Here is a 13923-nt window from a genome sequence, read left to right on the forward strand (position 1 = left end):
ACAAGGGCTGACATTCTTGCGTTCTATAATAACAAGTAGGTCTCGTTTGGAATATGAAATTAGCCTACAGGACCTTCACTTGTCGCTCTTCAGTGCACCTGCACTTCTGATTTTATTTCCCTGTATTTAAAGTATTTACAGTCAATAGTGTCATCATATGTATTCAGTTTAAAAAATGAAGCAATAGTAACATTCAAAATAATCATAATTCCACAAGGTGTTTGATTTCCGGGTCTGCATCAATACTTATACTTGAAATTTTGCGTTAGACCACAGAGCACAGAACAGTGAACAGAAACTTCTGACCAATAGCAGTGCTTCGAATAACGTGGAGGAGGGGCACAGCAGGAAGGAAGAGAAAGAGAAAGAGAGAGAGCTGCTGTGAGAGAGGACTGTGCTCCTGTTCCTGCTGAGAGAGAGAGAGGAAAAAGGGCAGAAAAGAGAGTAACTTTTCAATATGGAAGAAAAGTCCTTCAACAGCTGATCTGAGACACAGAGAGAGAGAGAGAGAGAGAGAGAGAGAGAGAGAGAGAGATGGCGAGCAGCAGCGGGTCCTCCTCCTTTGGTGGTGAGTCACTGCTCTGTGTTTCTGAGACTGTCCCTCTGTCCTCCGTCCCCAAGTTAAAGTGTCCGCTGCGCAGTGTCCCACTGAGAGAGTTATTAGAGGGACTGAGACACAGCTGATGGGCAAACTTTCTGACTGGAGTGACTGTAGGGAAAACACTAGCAACACTAGCAACACACTACACACTCACACACACACACATTACACACACTCTACACACACACACTACACACACACTACACACACACTACACACTCACACACACACATTACACACACTCTACACACACACACACACACACACTACACACACACTACACACACACACACAACTCCATACAATCACACAACACCACACTGCAATACACACCCTGAGAGATACAACTGCAATGGGATATAAATATTCCAGGGGGAGGGGGAGAAGGGGAAGAGATGGAGAGATGGATAGAGTGGGAATGGAAGATATAGGGAGATAGGGGGGATATGGAGACAGATGGAGAGAGAGAGGGAGAGGTGGATAGAGGGAGATAGAGAGCTGGGGAGAGAGTGGGTGAGAGTTATTAGTGTAATGTCATGAGAGAGAGACAGATTAATTATTATTATTTTTGGCATTACTGTTTCTTGTGAAGGGGAGAGAAGTAAAGGTGGGACAAAGACAAATATTCCAGGGAGGGAGAGAGAGGGAAGAGATGGACAGATGAGAGAGAGAGAGAGAGGGAGAGGGAGAGGGAGAAAGGGTTGGAGAGAGGGAGAAGGGGAAGAGAGTGAAAGATGGATAGAGTGGGAATGGAAGAAGTAGGGAGAGAGGGGGAATGTGGAGACAGATGAAGAGAGGAGAAATGGAGGAGAGAAAAATATAAATATGGAAGTAAAGAGAGAAAACAATACACACAGGTAGAGATGAGACAATCAACACAGTGGACAACATTGTGCTCACATTCATGACAAATAAATACATGATGATGATAATAAAGTAAAAATAAAGAATTAAGGAGAGAAGATGAGAGAGAAGAAGGGAGAGGAGGATATGAGAATAACATATGAAAGTGTCCAATCGAGAGGAGGCCATTTGCCCCATTGTGCTTGTTTGGTGTCCATTAGTAACTGAGTGATACAAGGATCCAATCCAGTCTAGTACTGAATGTTTTGTTTGCCTTTTTTATTGCTTCCCCACACTGCTTGGATGGAGAAAGTGAGGAGTCCACATAGACTCCTAGGTCTTTCTCATGCGTTACTTCATCTAGTTCTATTCCTCCCATAGTGTAATTATAGTGGACATTTCTGTTACCTGTATGTATTACCTTGCACTTGTCCACATTGAATTTCATCTGTACATTTAGTTTCAAATTGTGCTGTTTCTCTCTGACAGGGGGGAGACAGACTGCTTCCCGTGAGACACAGCGTCTCTCAGAACTGAGGATTGTGCTGCTGGGGTGGAGAGGAGGGAAGAGTTCATCAGGAGACACCATCCTGGGCAGAGAGACGTTTAAGACTGAGAGAGGGTCAGTGACTGTGCAGTGTGTGAAGAGCCAGGGTGACGTGGCCGGGAGGCAGGTCACTGTGGTCGACACACCAGGCTGGGAGTGGAGTGATTCTGTACAGGAGACTCCAGAGTGTGTTAAACAGGAGATTGTGCGCAGTGTGTCTCTGTGTCCCCCGGGACCCCACGCTCTCCTCCTGCTCATTCCTGTGTGGAAGATTAACTCATTCACAGAGAGACACAGGAGAACAGTGCAGGAACACCTGGAGCTCCTCAGTGAGAGAGTCTGGAGACACACTATAGTGTTGTTCACCTGGGGGGATGAACTGGGAGACACAACCATTGAGCAGCACATTGAGAGAGGAGGGGAGGAGCTCCAGCGGCTTGTGGAGAAATGTGGGAACAGGCATCATGTTCTCAACAACAGCAACAGGGGCGACGGCACTCAGGTCACAGAGCTGCTGGACAAGATAGACGAGATGGTGGCTGAGAACTGGGGCTGGCACTTCACTACTGAGACATACCAGGAGATCAGACAGAGAGAGGAAGAGGAAAAAAAACAGAGAGATGAAGAGAGGGAAAGAGAGAGGAAGAGGGAGACCAGACAGAAAGAGGAGATGAAGAGAGAGATAGATCAGTTAAAAAAGGAGTGTAAGGAAAGGGAGAGAGATATTGAAAACCTGAAACAGAAGGATGAAGAGAGGGAGAGAAAAATGGAAAAGCTGACACAGCAACTTGAAAAGAGAGAGAGATACAGTGACAGAGAGAAAGAGACAGAGTGACAGAGAGAGAGAGAGCAATAACTAGCAAGATGATATCCTAAAAAATAGTTATATGTGTGTTATTTCTTGGTGAAATTAATTATTAATTTGAAATAAGCAACATCAAAGATCGATATATGGAATTATATTTAAACCAACTAAAATCTATCAAATAGACAAACAACCAAAATCCCCCTGAGAAACAGAGGAGAGAGGAAAAGATAAAGAAGGAAGAAAGAAAACAGAAAAGAATGGAACAAAGGGAAAGAAAAATAGAAAGAGGAGAAAAAATTCACAGGAAGAAAAAGGAAGATAAAGGTAATAAATATAATAATCCACTAATCAGTTTATTTAGCCTACTTTTAAAATATTAATATAAAAAACAAGTATATACTAAGAAACATCTTTAACATAATAAATTCAAACTAAAAGGAAAATGGCAGTTTACTTTTAAAACTCCAGTGACAGATGGAAATGTGAAAAAAAAGTGAAACAATGTTTATCCAGCCCATTCGAGATCCCTGACCACCTGTACTGCAAAAGCAGCCTCATAGAGGACAGGAGGGTCCGGAGAAACCTGATCTACCACACGCCACACAGGCACCCCCGGCACACGGCTCTCTGCAAGAGGTACCGCAACATCCACCAGAGAGGCATCGGCGGAGGCAGGCAGATCAGCGTCCTGGAGGACACGTCCCCGACAGCACAGTCCTCACTATCAATGTGTACAACACCGGGACTGAGCCTGGATTCCTTCGAAGCAGCGTTCCCCCAGCTGAAGGAAGAAGCGGAGAAAGAAAGAGAGCACCAGGCCGACACCAACGCCGAGGACTCGGACCCCGAATACAACCCCCCTGCCGACCTCTCACCCCCCCTATATCCAGCCCATTCTGGAGAACCGGGCCCTGCTGGAGCTGGAGTTCACTGAGTTCCGGGAGCTCATGCTGACCCGTCTTCCCGAGGCCAACCTCGCCCAGGAGCTGCGGGACGAGGTGAGCCAGCTGAGGAGGGAGAGCCGGGTGACCATCAACGTGCTGCTGTCCGAGGTCAGAGAGCTGCAGCAGGACAACCAGGCCCTGAGGACACAGCTGGCCGGGCTGAAGGAGGAGGCCCAGCGCAGGGAGAAGAGCCTCACAAAGGAACTGCAGGGCCTAAGGGAGCAGCTCTGAAGACACAGCGCAGCCCCCACCCAGACACACACTGACACTCACACCACCTCTAACACACACATTGACACTACCACCATCCCCCCCACACAGACAGAACCTCCCCCCCACACACTCACACACACTGACACCCCCACCATCCCCCCCACAGTCAATGACACACAGCCCCCTCCCAGCGCAGAGGTGGTCCTGCTGATGGGGCCCAACAGGAAGAACCTGGACACACGCAGGCTGTTCAGCTCCCATCCATTCCAGTCTGCCACCTACGAGGTGTGTATGTATGTATGGCGAGGTATTCAAATAATCAGGGGATATAAATGTAATTTTCTTTACTTGGTCAGGCATAGACATTGCCATCAGTGACCATGAGGACGGTTTCTGGGCTGCACTACTACGAGCGGAGGCCAATGTGAGAGGGGAGAATATCCACTGTAATGTGTCATGGCATGTGGGTACGGAGATATATGAGAGATATTCAGCGTTGCTGGCTCCTGTAAAGACAGATAATAGTAGTTTGTCTATTTGTCTATTAATTTGTATAAACATCAATAGTATTAGCATTAGTAATGTAACTATTCTTTATTACGCAGGACAGTACTGGTTATAGACTCTTTTGCTCTGTTTGTAGTAGAACACTTGCATTTACTCATGAGGCAGCTCTCTATTCACAGTCCCTTACACTGTTTTATTTATGTATTTCCTCTTAGAGTGCTGTCTGAGGCAGGCAGGGGAACCGCAGGCCACAGAACCAACTGGGGCGTGGTTCCTTCCCCTGTCTGACTGACAGAGCATTTCTGTTTGTGAAAAAACTATATTCATAGAGTTTCAGGGCTTAAATTTACCATGACTATGTCTCATTCAATTATTCATGTATTTTACATTGTTATACCATAAGTAAATGCCTTATTGTCCCTCATATTCTATTCAATCTCCATCAGAAACTCTCATGGTGAATGTGGCAGCACAATCCTTTCACATATACCACACTCCCCTTTCTAAGCCTTTTCAATTCTCAAACCCTCTAAAACTGTGTGGTTAACATCGCACTGTCATCCCAACAGCTGATCTTTCTCCTATCCCTAATGTCTTATGAGAAATGTATTTTCTCCTAATTTATATGTATTACTATTTACACATATTTCATGGCACTATTTTAGCTTGTGAAATAAAATATTCACAACACGTTATAAATGAAACTATCAATACCATAACTGATGCTACTGCAGATGCCACTATAGCAATGTATTGTAGTTTCCTGTAATCTGGGAAACACTTACAGTGAGGGAAAAAAGTATTTGCTGATTTTGTACGTTTGCCCACTGACAAAGAAATGATCAGTCTATTATTTTAATGGTAGGTGTATTTTAGCAGTGAGAGACAGAATAACAACAAAAAAATCCAGAAAAATGCATTTCAAAAAAGTTATAAATTGATTTGATTGAATTGATCTGTCAGGCCCTGGGCCTGTACATCCATAATGGCAGGATCAGAGGGGACTCTTCAGGGAGGTTCATGTATTGCTCAGCTCTTGGGACAAGTGTAGTCGACTACGCCTTCACCGACATGGACCCCAGTCTTATAAACGCTTTCACTGTCAGGCCACAAACCCCCCTCTCTGATCATAATCAAATCATTGTGTTCCTGAAATGATCAGGCCACAGTCACCACACACTATCACAGCCCTGTGAGCTGTATGACCTCAAGCAATCCAAACAGCACAGAGGAATTTAATAAAGCAACCAGTTCAACCAAAATTACTAACTTAATTAACACCTTCCTAAACACACAGTACCAACCAAAGGTGACAGGACGAAATCTGGCAGTTGCACACATCAACACAATTTTTGATCAGGATGCTATAATGGCAAAATTAAAACCAACCAAAAAAAAAAACAGAATAAACACAGACACACTGAGACATGGTTTGATGAAGAATGCAAAAAAATACAGACAGATTTAAGAAATGTATCTAACCAGAAACATCATCAACCACACAACCCAGATTTACACTTAAGGTACTGCGAGACACTAAAGCACTACAAACACACTATCAGACATAAAAAAACTACAACACACCAACAGAACCCTTTTAGACATAGAAAAATATTAATCACAACCAATTCTGGGAAATGTTGAATAATCTAAACACAGCAGAAAAATAAGAGCCATCAATTCAAATTGGAACAATTTGGAAAAACTATTTTGCAGACCTCGATACAGACATTCAAGAAAAACTCAAGATCAAAACCAAATTAATAAAAAACTTAAACTATTAGAACAATTAATTAAAGACAACCAAAATGCAATTGACTTTCCAATTTCCCTGCAAGAGCTAATAGGCAAACTCCAGACACTCAAACCCAAGAAGGCTAGTGGACAGGATAGCATCAGCCCTGAGATGCTCAAACACAGCAGTCCAGAGCTGCAGGAAGCTGTGCTTAAATTATTCAACCTAGTTCTGCATTCAGGCTGCTTCCCTGACATCTGGAACCAGGGGCTAATCACCCCAATATACAAGACAAATTTGACCCCAACGACTACCGGGGCATCTGTGTGAGCAGTAACCGGGGGCAGGTGTTCTGCAGTATCATCAACCCCCGGATACTGGCTTTCCTTACTGAGCACAGTATCCTGAGTAAGAGCCAGATTGGCTTCCTACCAAAACACCGCACAACTGATCATATTTACACCCTACACACTCTCATTGACACACATGAGCAATGGAAAAATATTTGCCTGTTTCATTGACTTCAAAAAAGCTTTTGATTCCATTTGGCATGAAGGACTATATTATAGATTACTTCAAAGTGGTGTAGGGGGTAAAGTTTATGATGTAATAAAATCAATGTACACAGAAAACAAGAGCTGAATAAAGATTTCTTCACTCAGGGGCGCGGGGTGAAACAGGGCTGCAGTCTGAGTCCAACACAGTTCAACATCTATATTGATGAGTTGGAGTGTTGGAGCGGTCTGCAGCTCCTGACCTCACCCAATACAATGAGGAGATCAGATTCCTGCTCTACGCAGATGACCTGGTGCTGCTGTCGCCCACAGAACTGGGGTCTTCAGCAGCAGCTGGCACTTCTAGAGCAGTACTGCCAGACCTGGGCCCTGGCGGTAAACATGAAAAAAATGATCTTCCAAAAAAAGCCCAGATGTCAGGAGAGCAGATACCGCTTCACTCTAGACAACACTGTCCTAGAACACACCCTGAGCTATGACTACCTTGGACTGAAGATCAGTGCACCAGGGAGCTTTGTCCTGGCAGTGAAAGCACTAAAAGAGAAAGCTTTCTATGACATCAAAAGAAAACTATGTAAAATAAATATCCCCATTAGAACCTGGACCAAGATCTTGGACAGTGTCATTAAGCCCATTGTGCTGTACGGTAGTGAGATATGGGATCCACTCAGTGAGCAGGACTACACTAAATGGGACAAACACCCAACAGAGACCCTGCATGCAGAGTTCTGCAAAAAAATCCTGCAGGTGCAAAGAAAGACCCCCAAGCTTGCATGCAGGGCTGAACTGGGCCGCTACCCTCATCCAGAAGAGAGCACTGAAATTCTGGATGCATCTCCAGACAAGTCCCCCAGAGTCACTGCAACACAAGGCCTGAAAGCCCAAGAGCTGAGCCAAGAAAGAGCCCCCTCATCCAGCTGGCCCTGAGGCTCACTGCCCCTAATCCCACTAACACCACCCAGCACTGCTCACCAGCTGCCCATTAGAGTCAAACAACTCTAACAAACTAAAACCTTCTATCTGGAACATTGGGACACAGAAACTAAATCCCAAAGTAAAATGGATTGCTATCTGGCCCTAAACAGAGAGTCCACCCTGGCAGAGTATCTCTTTACTGTTAAAGATACGAAGCAGAGACAGATCCTGACCAAGTACAGGCTCAGTGACCACAGTCTGGCCAGAGAGACGGACCGAAACAGGCAGAGCTGGCTGCCCAGAGAGGAGCAGCGCTGTGGTCACTGTGAGACACGAGAGGCAGACACAGAGGGGATCGGCACTGTGGTCACTGAGAGACAGGAGAGGTGGACACAGAGAGGAGCGGTGTTGTGGTCACTGTGAGACACAAGAGGTGGACACAGAGGGGATCGGCACTGTGGTCACTGAGAGACAGGAGAGGTGGACACAGAGAGGAGCGGTGTTGTGGTCACTGTGAGACACGAGAGGTGGACACAGAGGGGATCGGCACTGTGGTCACTGAGAGACAGGAGAGGTGGACACAGAGAGGAGCGGCGCTGTGGTCACTGAGAGACAGGAGAGGTGGACACAGAGAGGAGCGGTGCTGTGGTCACTGAGAGACAGGAGAGGTGGACACAGAGAGGAGCGGTGCTGTGGTCACTGCAAGAGAGGAGTGGTTGAGACAGAGATACACTTCCTCCTGCACTACAATAAATATGCCCAGTTAAGGGACACATTCTTTAACAAAATAATGAATGCACACCCAATCTTTGTCAAAATTGATCTAAAAGACAAAATTTTGATGTTCTCCTGGGGGAGGGACACAGAGCTCCCCCTGGCTGCCCACTATGTCGCCGCCTATCACAGCCTGAGGGGCACAGAGACACAAGAGCACCAGCTGTAAATACTCAATTGTAATGTATGTACTTGTATTTCTATATTTGAAATCAAATCAATAAGTAATCTGTAAATAGTAAATCTATTTTCTTTCTATGTATGATCAATGATCTATGATCTAGATTTGTGATCAAGTGATCTATGATCATTTATATTTAATTTAATGTTGTGTTTTCTGTACTTTAATACATCTTATTGTGATTTATAATTGTATTATTAATTTTCCATATATGCATGTCCAATTGCTTTGACAATACAATTTTTTTGTCATGTCAATAAAGCACCTTTAATTGAAGTGAGAGAGAGAGATAGAAGTGGTCCAAAGGAAGGCAGAGCAGAGGAAGAGAGAGATAGAAGAGGTTAAAAAGATGGATGAAGAGATGGAGAAAGAGAGAGGGAGGAGGATAGGGAGAGAGTAAGACAGAGGGAAAACACCAAAAGAGGCAGAGAGTGATAGATCAGCTGAAAAGGGATTTTAAGGAGAGATAGGGAGGGGGAGATAAAAGAGGGAGGAAAAGAGAGAAAATTAAATTGAAGATGAGGAGATGGAGAGAAAGAGGGAAGAGGAGAGGAAGAGAGAGATAGAAGACCTGAAACAGAGGTATGAGCAGAGAGAGGGAGAGAGGGAGAAGACAGAGCTGACACAAAGATTAGGGTAGAGAGAAAGAGAGATGGATAAAGAGAGGAGATGAGAAAGAGGCAAGAGGAGAGGAAGAGAGAGATTGAAGACCTGAAACAGAGGTGTGGGCAGAGAGATGAAGAGAGAGGGGGGGAGGTTCAGGAAAAATAAAACAAAAAACAAACATGGAACCACCTCTCAACAGTGAGTCTGATTAATGCTGTATCACTGACTCTGATCTCACTGGCTCTCCTCTCAGTCTGTATCACTGACTCTGATCTCACTGGCTCTCCTCTCAGTCTGTATCACTGACTCTGATCTCACTGGCTCTCCTCTCAGTCTGTATCACTGACTCTCTGATCTCACTGGCTCTCCTCTCAGTCTGTATCACTGACTCTGATCTCACTGGCTCTCCTCTCAGTCTGTATCACTGACTCTCTGATCTCACTGGCTCTCCTCTCAGTCTGTATCACTGACTCTGATCTCACTGGCTCTCCTCTCAGTCTGTATCACTGACTCTGATCTCACTGGCTCTCCTCTCAGTCTGTATCACTGACTCTGATCTCACTGGCTCTCCTCTCAGTCTGTATCACTGACTCTGATCTCACTGGCTCTCCTCTCAGTCTGTATCACTGACTCTCTGATCTCACTGGCTCTCCTCTCAGTCTGTATCACTGACTCTGATCTCACTGGCTCTCCTCTCAGTCTGTATCACTGACTCTGATCTCACTGGCTCTCCTCTCAGTCTGTATCACTGACTCTGATCTCACTGGCTCTCCTCTCAGTCTGTATCACTGACTCTCTGATCTCACTGGCTCTCCTCTCAGTCTGTATCACTGACTCTCTGATCTCACTGGCTCTCCTCTCAGTCTGTATCACTGACTCTGATCTCACTGACTCTCCTCTCAGTCTGTATCACTGACTCTGATCTCACTGGCTCTCCTCTCAGTCTGTATCACTGACTCTCTGATCTCACTGGCTCTCCTCTCAGTCTGTATCACTGACTCTCTGATCTCACTGGCTCTCCTCTCAGTCTGTATCACTGACTCTCTGATCTCACTGGCTCTCCTCTCAGTCTGTATCACTGACTCTGATCTCACTGGCTCTCCTCTCAGTCTGTATCACTGACTCTGATCTCACTGGCTCTCCTCTCAGTCTGTATCACTGACTCTGATCTCACTGGCTCTCCTCTCAGTCTGTATCACTGACTCTGATCTCACTGACTCTCCTCTCAGTCTGTATCACTGACTCTCTGATCTCACTGGCTCTCCTCTCAGTCTGTATCACTGACTCTGATCTCACTGGCTCTCCTCTCAGTCTGTATCACTGACTCTGATCTCACTGGCTCTCCTCTCAGTCTGTATCACTGACTCTCTGATCTCACTGGCTCTCCTCTCAGTCTGTATCACTGACTCTCTGATCTCACTGGCTCTCCTCTCAGTCTGTATCACTGACTCTGATCTCACTGGCTCTCCTCTCAGTCTGTATCACTGACTCTGATCTCACTGGCTCTCCTCTCAGTCTGTATCACTGACTCTGATCTCACTGGCTCTCCTCTCAGTCTGTATCACTGACTCTGATCTCACTGGCTCTCCTCTCAGTCTGTATCACTGACTCTGATCTCACTGGCTCTCCTCTCAGTCTGTATCACTGACTCTGATCTCACTGGCTCTTCTCTCAGTCTGTATCACTGACTCTGATCTCACTGGCTCTCCTCTCAGTCTGTATCACTGACTCTCTGATCTCACTGGCTCTCCTCTCAGTCTGTATCACTGACTCTCTGATCTCACTGACTCTCCTCTCAGTCTGTATCACTGACTCTCTGATCTCACTGGCTCTCCTCTCAGTCTGTATCACTGACTCTCTGATCTCACTGGCTCTTCTAATTTGATGCGTCATTATTGTGCTATTTGTTGTGCTGATATTTCCTCCCAACTACAGAAAGTATCCCAGTCTGGCTCATTGCCGCTCTACTGCAGTGACACACTCCGCCCATTCTCAGCAGTGTGTCTGTGCCGTGTTGTCATCTCAGCTCTGACTGTGTGTTGTGTGTTGTGTTGTGTTGCAGTGAGTGGAGGTGCCGCTCCAGAGAGAAGCCCAGGAGAGACTCCCAGTCCAGACGCCCCAGCGCCTCCCAGTCCCCTTGAGCTGAGGCTGGTGCTGCTGGGGAGGACTGGGGCTGGGAAGAGCGCGGCAGGAAACACCATCCTGAGCCGAGAGAAGTTTCCCTCTGAAACTAGCAGCTCTGCAGTGACACAGGAGAGCGCCAAGAGAAGAGGACGCGAGGCTGGGAGACGGGTAGCTGTGGTGGACACACCAGACTGGTTCCACATGCCACTCTCTCAGGGGGAAATGAGACAGGATGCGGAACTCTGTATTAACCTGTCTGCCCTGGGACCCCACGCTTTCCTCCTGGTGACCCCACTGGGCCGATCCACAGGGGAGGAGAGGAGGACGCTGGAGATCTTCGGGGAGGGGGCTGTGGGGCGCACCGTGCTCCTCTTCACCCATGCTGACCAGCTGAATGGCAAGATTGTCCAGGAGTTTGTGGAGACAGATGGCTAGGAGCTCCCGTGGCTGGTGGAGAAGTGCGGGAACAGGTTCCACGCTCTGGACAACAAGAACAGGGGCGACGGCACTCAGGTCACACAGCTCCTGGCCAAAATCCAGGAGGTGGTGGCAGGAAACAATGGCAGCCACTACAGCAGCCAGATGTACCAGGAGGCAGGGTCCCGGATCAGACAGAGGCAAGAGCAGATCCTGAGGGACAGAGAGGAGAGGAAATAGAGGGAAGAGGAAGGGCTGAGGGAGAAGCAGCAGAAGGAAGTGCACAACTGCCTCCGCAGGATGGAGGGGGAGCTCCAGCAGCGAGAGGAGAAGATCAGAGTGCTGGAGGAGCGGATAGCAGAGCTGGAGGAGAGGGTGAGGAAGGAGAGGGATGAGCAGAGGAGGAGAGCGCTGGAGGAGGAGCTGAGGAGAGAGCGAGAGCAGAGAGAGAGGCTGGAGAGAGAGAGGGAGGCACTGAGGGAGGAGTGGGAGAGGGAGAGGAGAGAGGCGGAGGAGAGACACAGGGGGGAGGTGGAGGAGCTCAGAGAGCGCTGAGGGACAGGCCAGAGACGAGGCAGAGAGATATAGAGAGGCCCTGCAGGAGGTCAGGGAGTCGACAGCACAGTGCACTGCAGCAGGACAGGAGCACAGGAGGGAGACTCAAGAGGTCAGGGAGTGCTGTGAGGAGAAGGACAGAGCGGTAGAGAGATACAGAGAGGAGGTGGAGAGACTCAGGCAGATGGTTGAGAGACTCAGTCAGATGGTTGAGAGACTCAGTCAGATGGTTGAGAGACTCAATGTGACAGTAGACAGTGTCAGTGTGATGGTAGTTCAGTCTCCTGCATCAGCTGAGGTCCACAGGAGATACAGGAGAATGATGCAGGAGCTGAAGGAGAAATGGGAGAGAATGGAGGAGAAGCACTAACTGACACAGTGGAGCCGCCATTTGTAAAAGTGTCACAGTGGCTGACAATGATTTGGAGAGGCACCAGAGAGAGCAGAGCTGGAGGAGAGGCTGAGGGAGGAGAGGGATGAGGAGAGGAGGAGAGCACTGGAGGAGGAGCTGAGGAGAGGGTGAGAGCAGAGAGAGAAGCTGGAGAGAGAGAGGGAGGCGCTGAGGGAGGAGCAGGAGAGGGAGAGGAGAGAGGCGGAGGAGAGACACAGGAGGGAGATGGAGGAGCTCAGAGAGCGGTGTGAGGCTCATGTGGACGCCCTGCTCTGACCTTACACTGCGGGGCTCATGTGAAGCTGCTGGACACAGACAGGGGCGGAGCCAGACAAGGAGCTTCAGACTCTGACTGCACTGCACACAGACACTGGTTTATAGTGTTGTGTGTGTAAATATAGTATCAGTGCTGGACAGAGTTTCATGTGTTTCATTACACTGACTGAACTGTATATAAATGAACAGGTTTCACATCACTGTCTGTGTGTAAAGATATTAAAGTGCTCTGTATTGTTCTGTATGTTTATATCATGGACTGACCTGTAAATATCTGCTTTATATCACAGTGTGACCTGCACAGATCTGAACAGTGCCTCATACAGGAGTGCCTCACTGTACTGTATTAAAGGGCTGGATATTGTTTTATTTCTTTAGAACTTAATGAGAATTAGCCTTGAAATAAAGATTTAAAATCATCAATAGTTTCACTGCCACACGCTTTGCAACACCATGTCTCTGCTCCTTCACACAAGGACATATGGCATAAGACACAGAGTGGCCTTTCTGGTGGACACACGAGTCCCACAGCCACATTGTGAAGCATTTCCCTCATTTGTCTCCATGCTTCTACAGGGTCTTTGTGTTTGCTTTAAAAAGAGGCGGCCATGGGCTCTTGAGAAGGACAGTGTGCAGTAAACTCTTCATTTATAGCAGGCGTTAAGGATGGATTACTGACTGCAGACGCTGTACCAACACAAGTCCTGTCTCTCTGAACCCGTCCTCTCAAAGGGCATCTCCTCATAAAAACGTGAGACCTGTGATTCCTGCTTCTGTTTTTTTTATACCTATAGACAGAGAAACAGCGTTTGTTTGTACAGATACTAATAAACACATCTACTTGATACAGTTGGCTTCTGTTTCAAGCTCTTGATGAAAACCAATGCTTTTATACAATAGTTTCAGATGCACTGATTTTCTGACACACACAGCTCGAGTGCAGTGGAGTTGGCCTGACCATGGACAAGATT

At 47.0% G+C, this 13923-nt stretch overlaps 1 protein-coding gene and 1 pseudogene across 1 annotated transcript; both read left to right on the forward strand.

The window, feature by feature from the left end:
• The first annotated feature begins 534 nt into the window (after positions 1–534).
• On the forward strand, positions 535–4887 carry LOC136768067 (GTPase IMAP family member 4-like). The gene is made up of 2 exons (XM_066722121.1): positions 535–568; positions 1934–4887. The coding sequence occupies exons 1-2, from the start codon at positions 535–537 to the stop codon at positions 2824–2826; spliced, it is 927 nt and encodes a 308-aa protein (XP_066578218.1). The 3' UTR covers positions 2827–4887.
• Positions 4888–7772: 2885 nt separating this feature from the next.
• On the forward strand, positions 7773–12952 carry LOC136768068 (GTPase IMAP family member 4-like; annotated as a pseudogene).
• Positions 12953–13923: the final 971 nt, after the last annotated feature.

Source organism: Amia ocellicauda, chromosome 14 (genome assembly GCF_036373705.1).
Source record: "Amia ocellicauda isolate fAmiCal2 chromosome 14, fAmiCal2.hap1, whole genome shotgun sequence".
In the NCBI taxonomy this organism is placed as follows: Eukaryota; Metazoa; Chordata; class Actinopteri; order Amiiformes; family Amiidae; genus Amia; species Amia ocellicauda.

What these genes read in the sequence shown, in the direction of transcription:
- LOC136768067 (XM_066722121.1), top strand. Translation starts at nt 535, where the DNA reads ATGGCGAGCAGCAGCGGGTCCTCCTCCTTTGGTG. An exon ending in CGGGTCCTCCTCCTTTGGTG is followed by an intron (nt 569 to 1,933) that starts GTGAGTCACTGC and finishes TCTCTCTGACAG; the next exon opens with GGGGGAGACAGACTGCTTCC.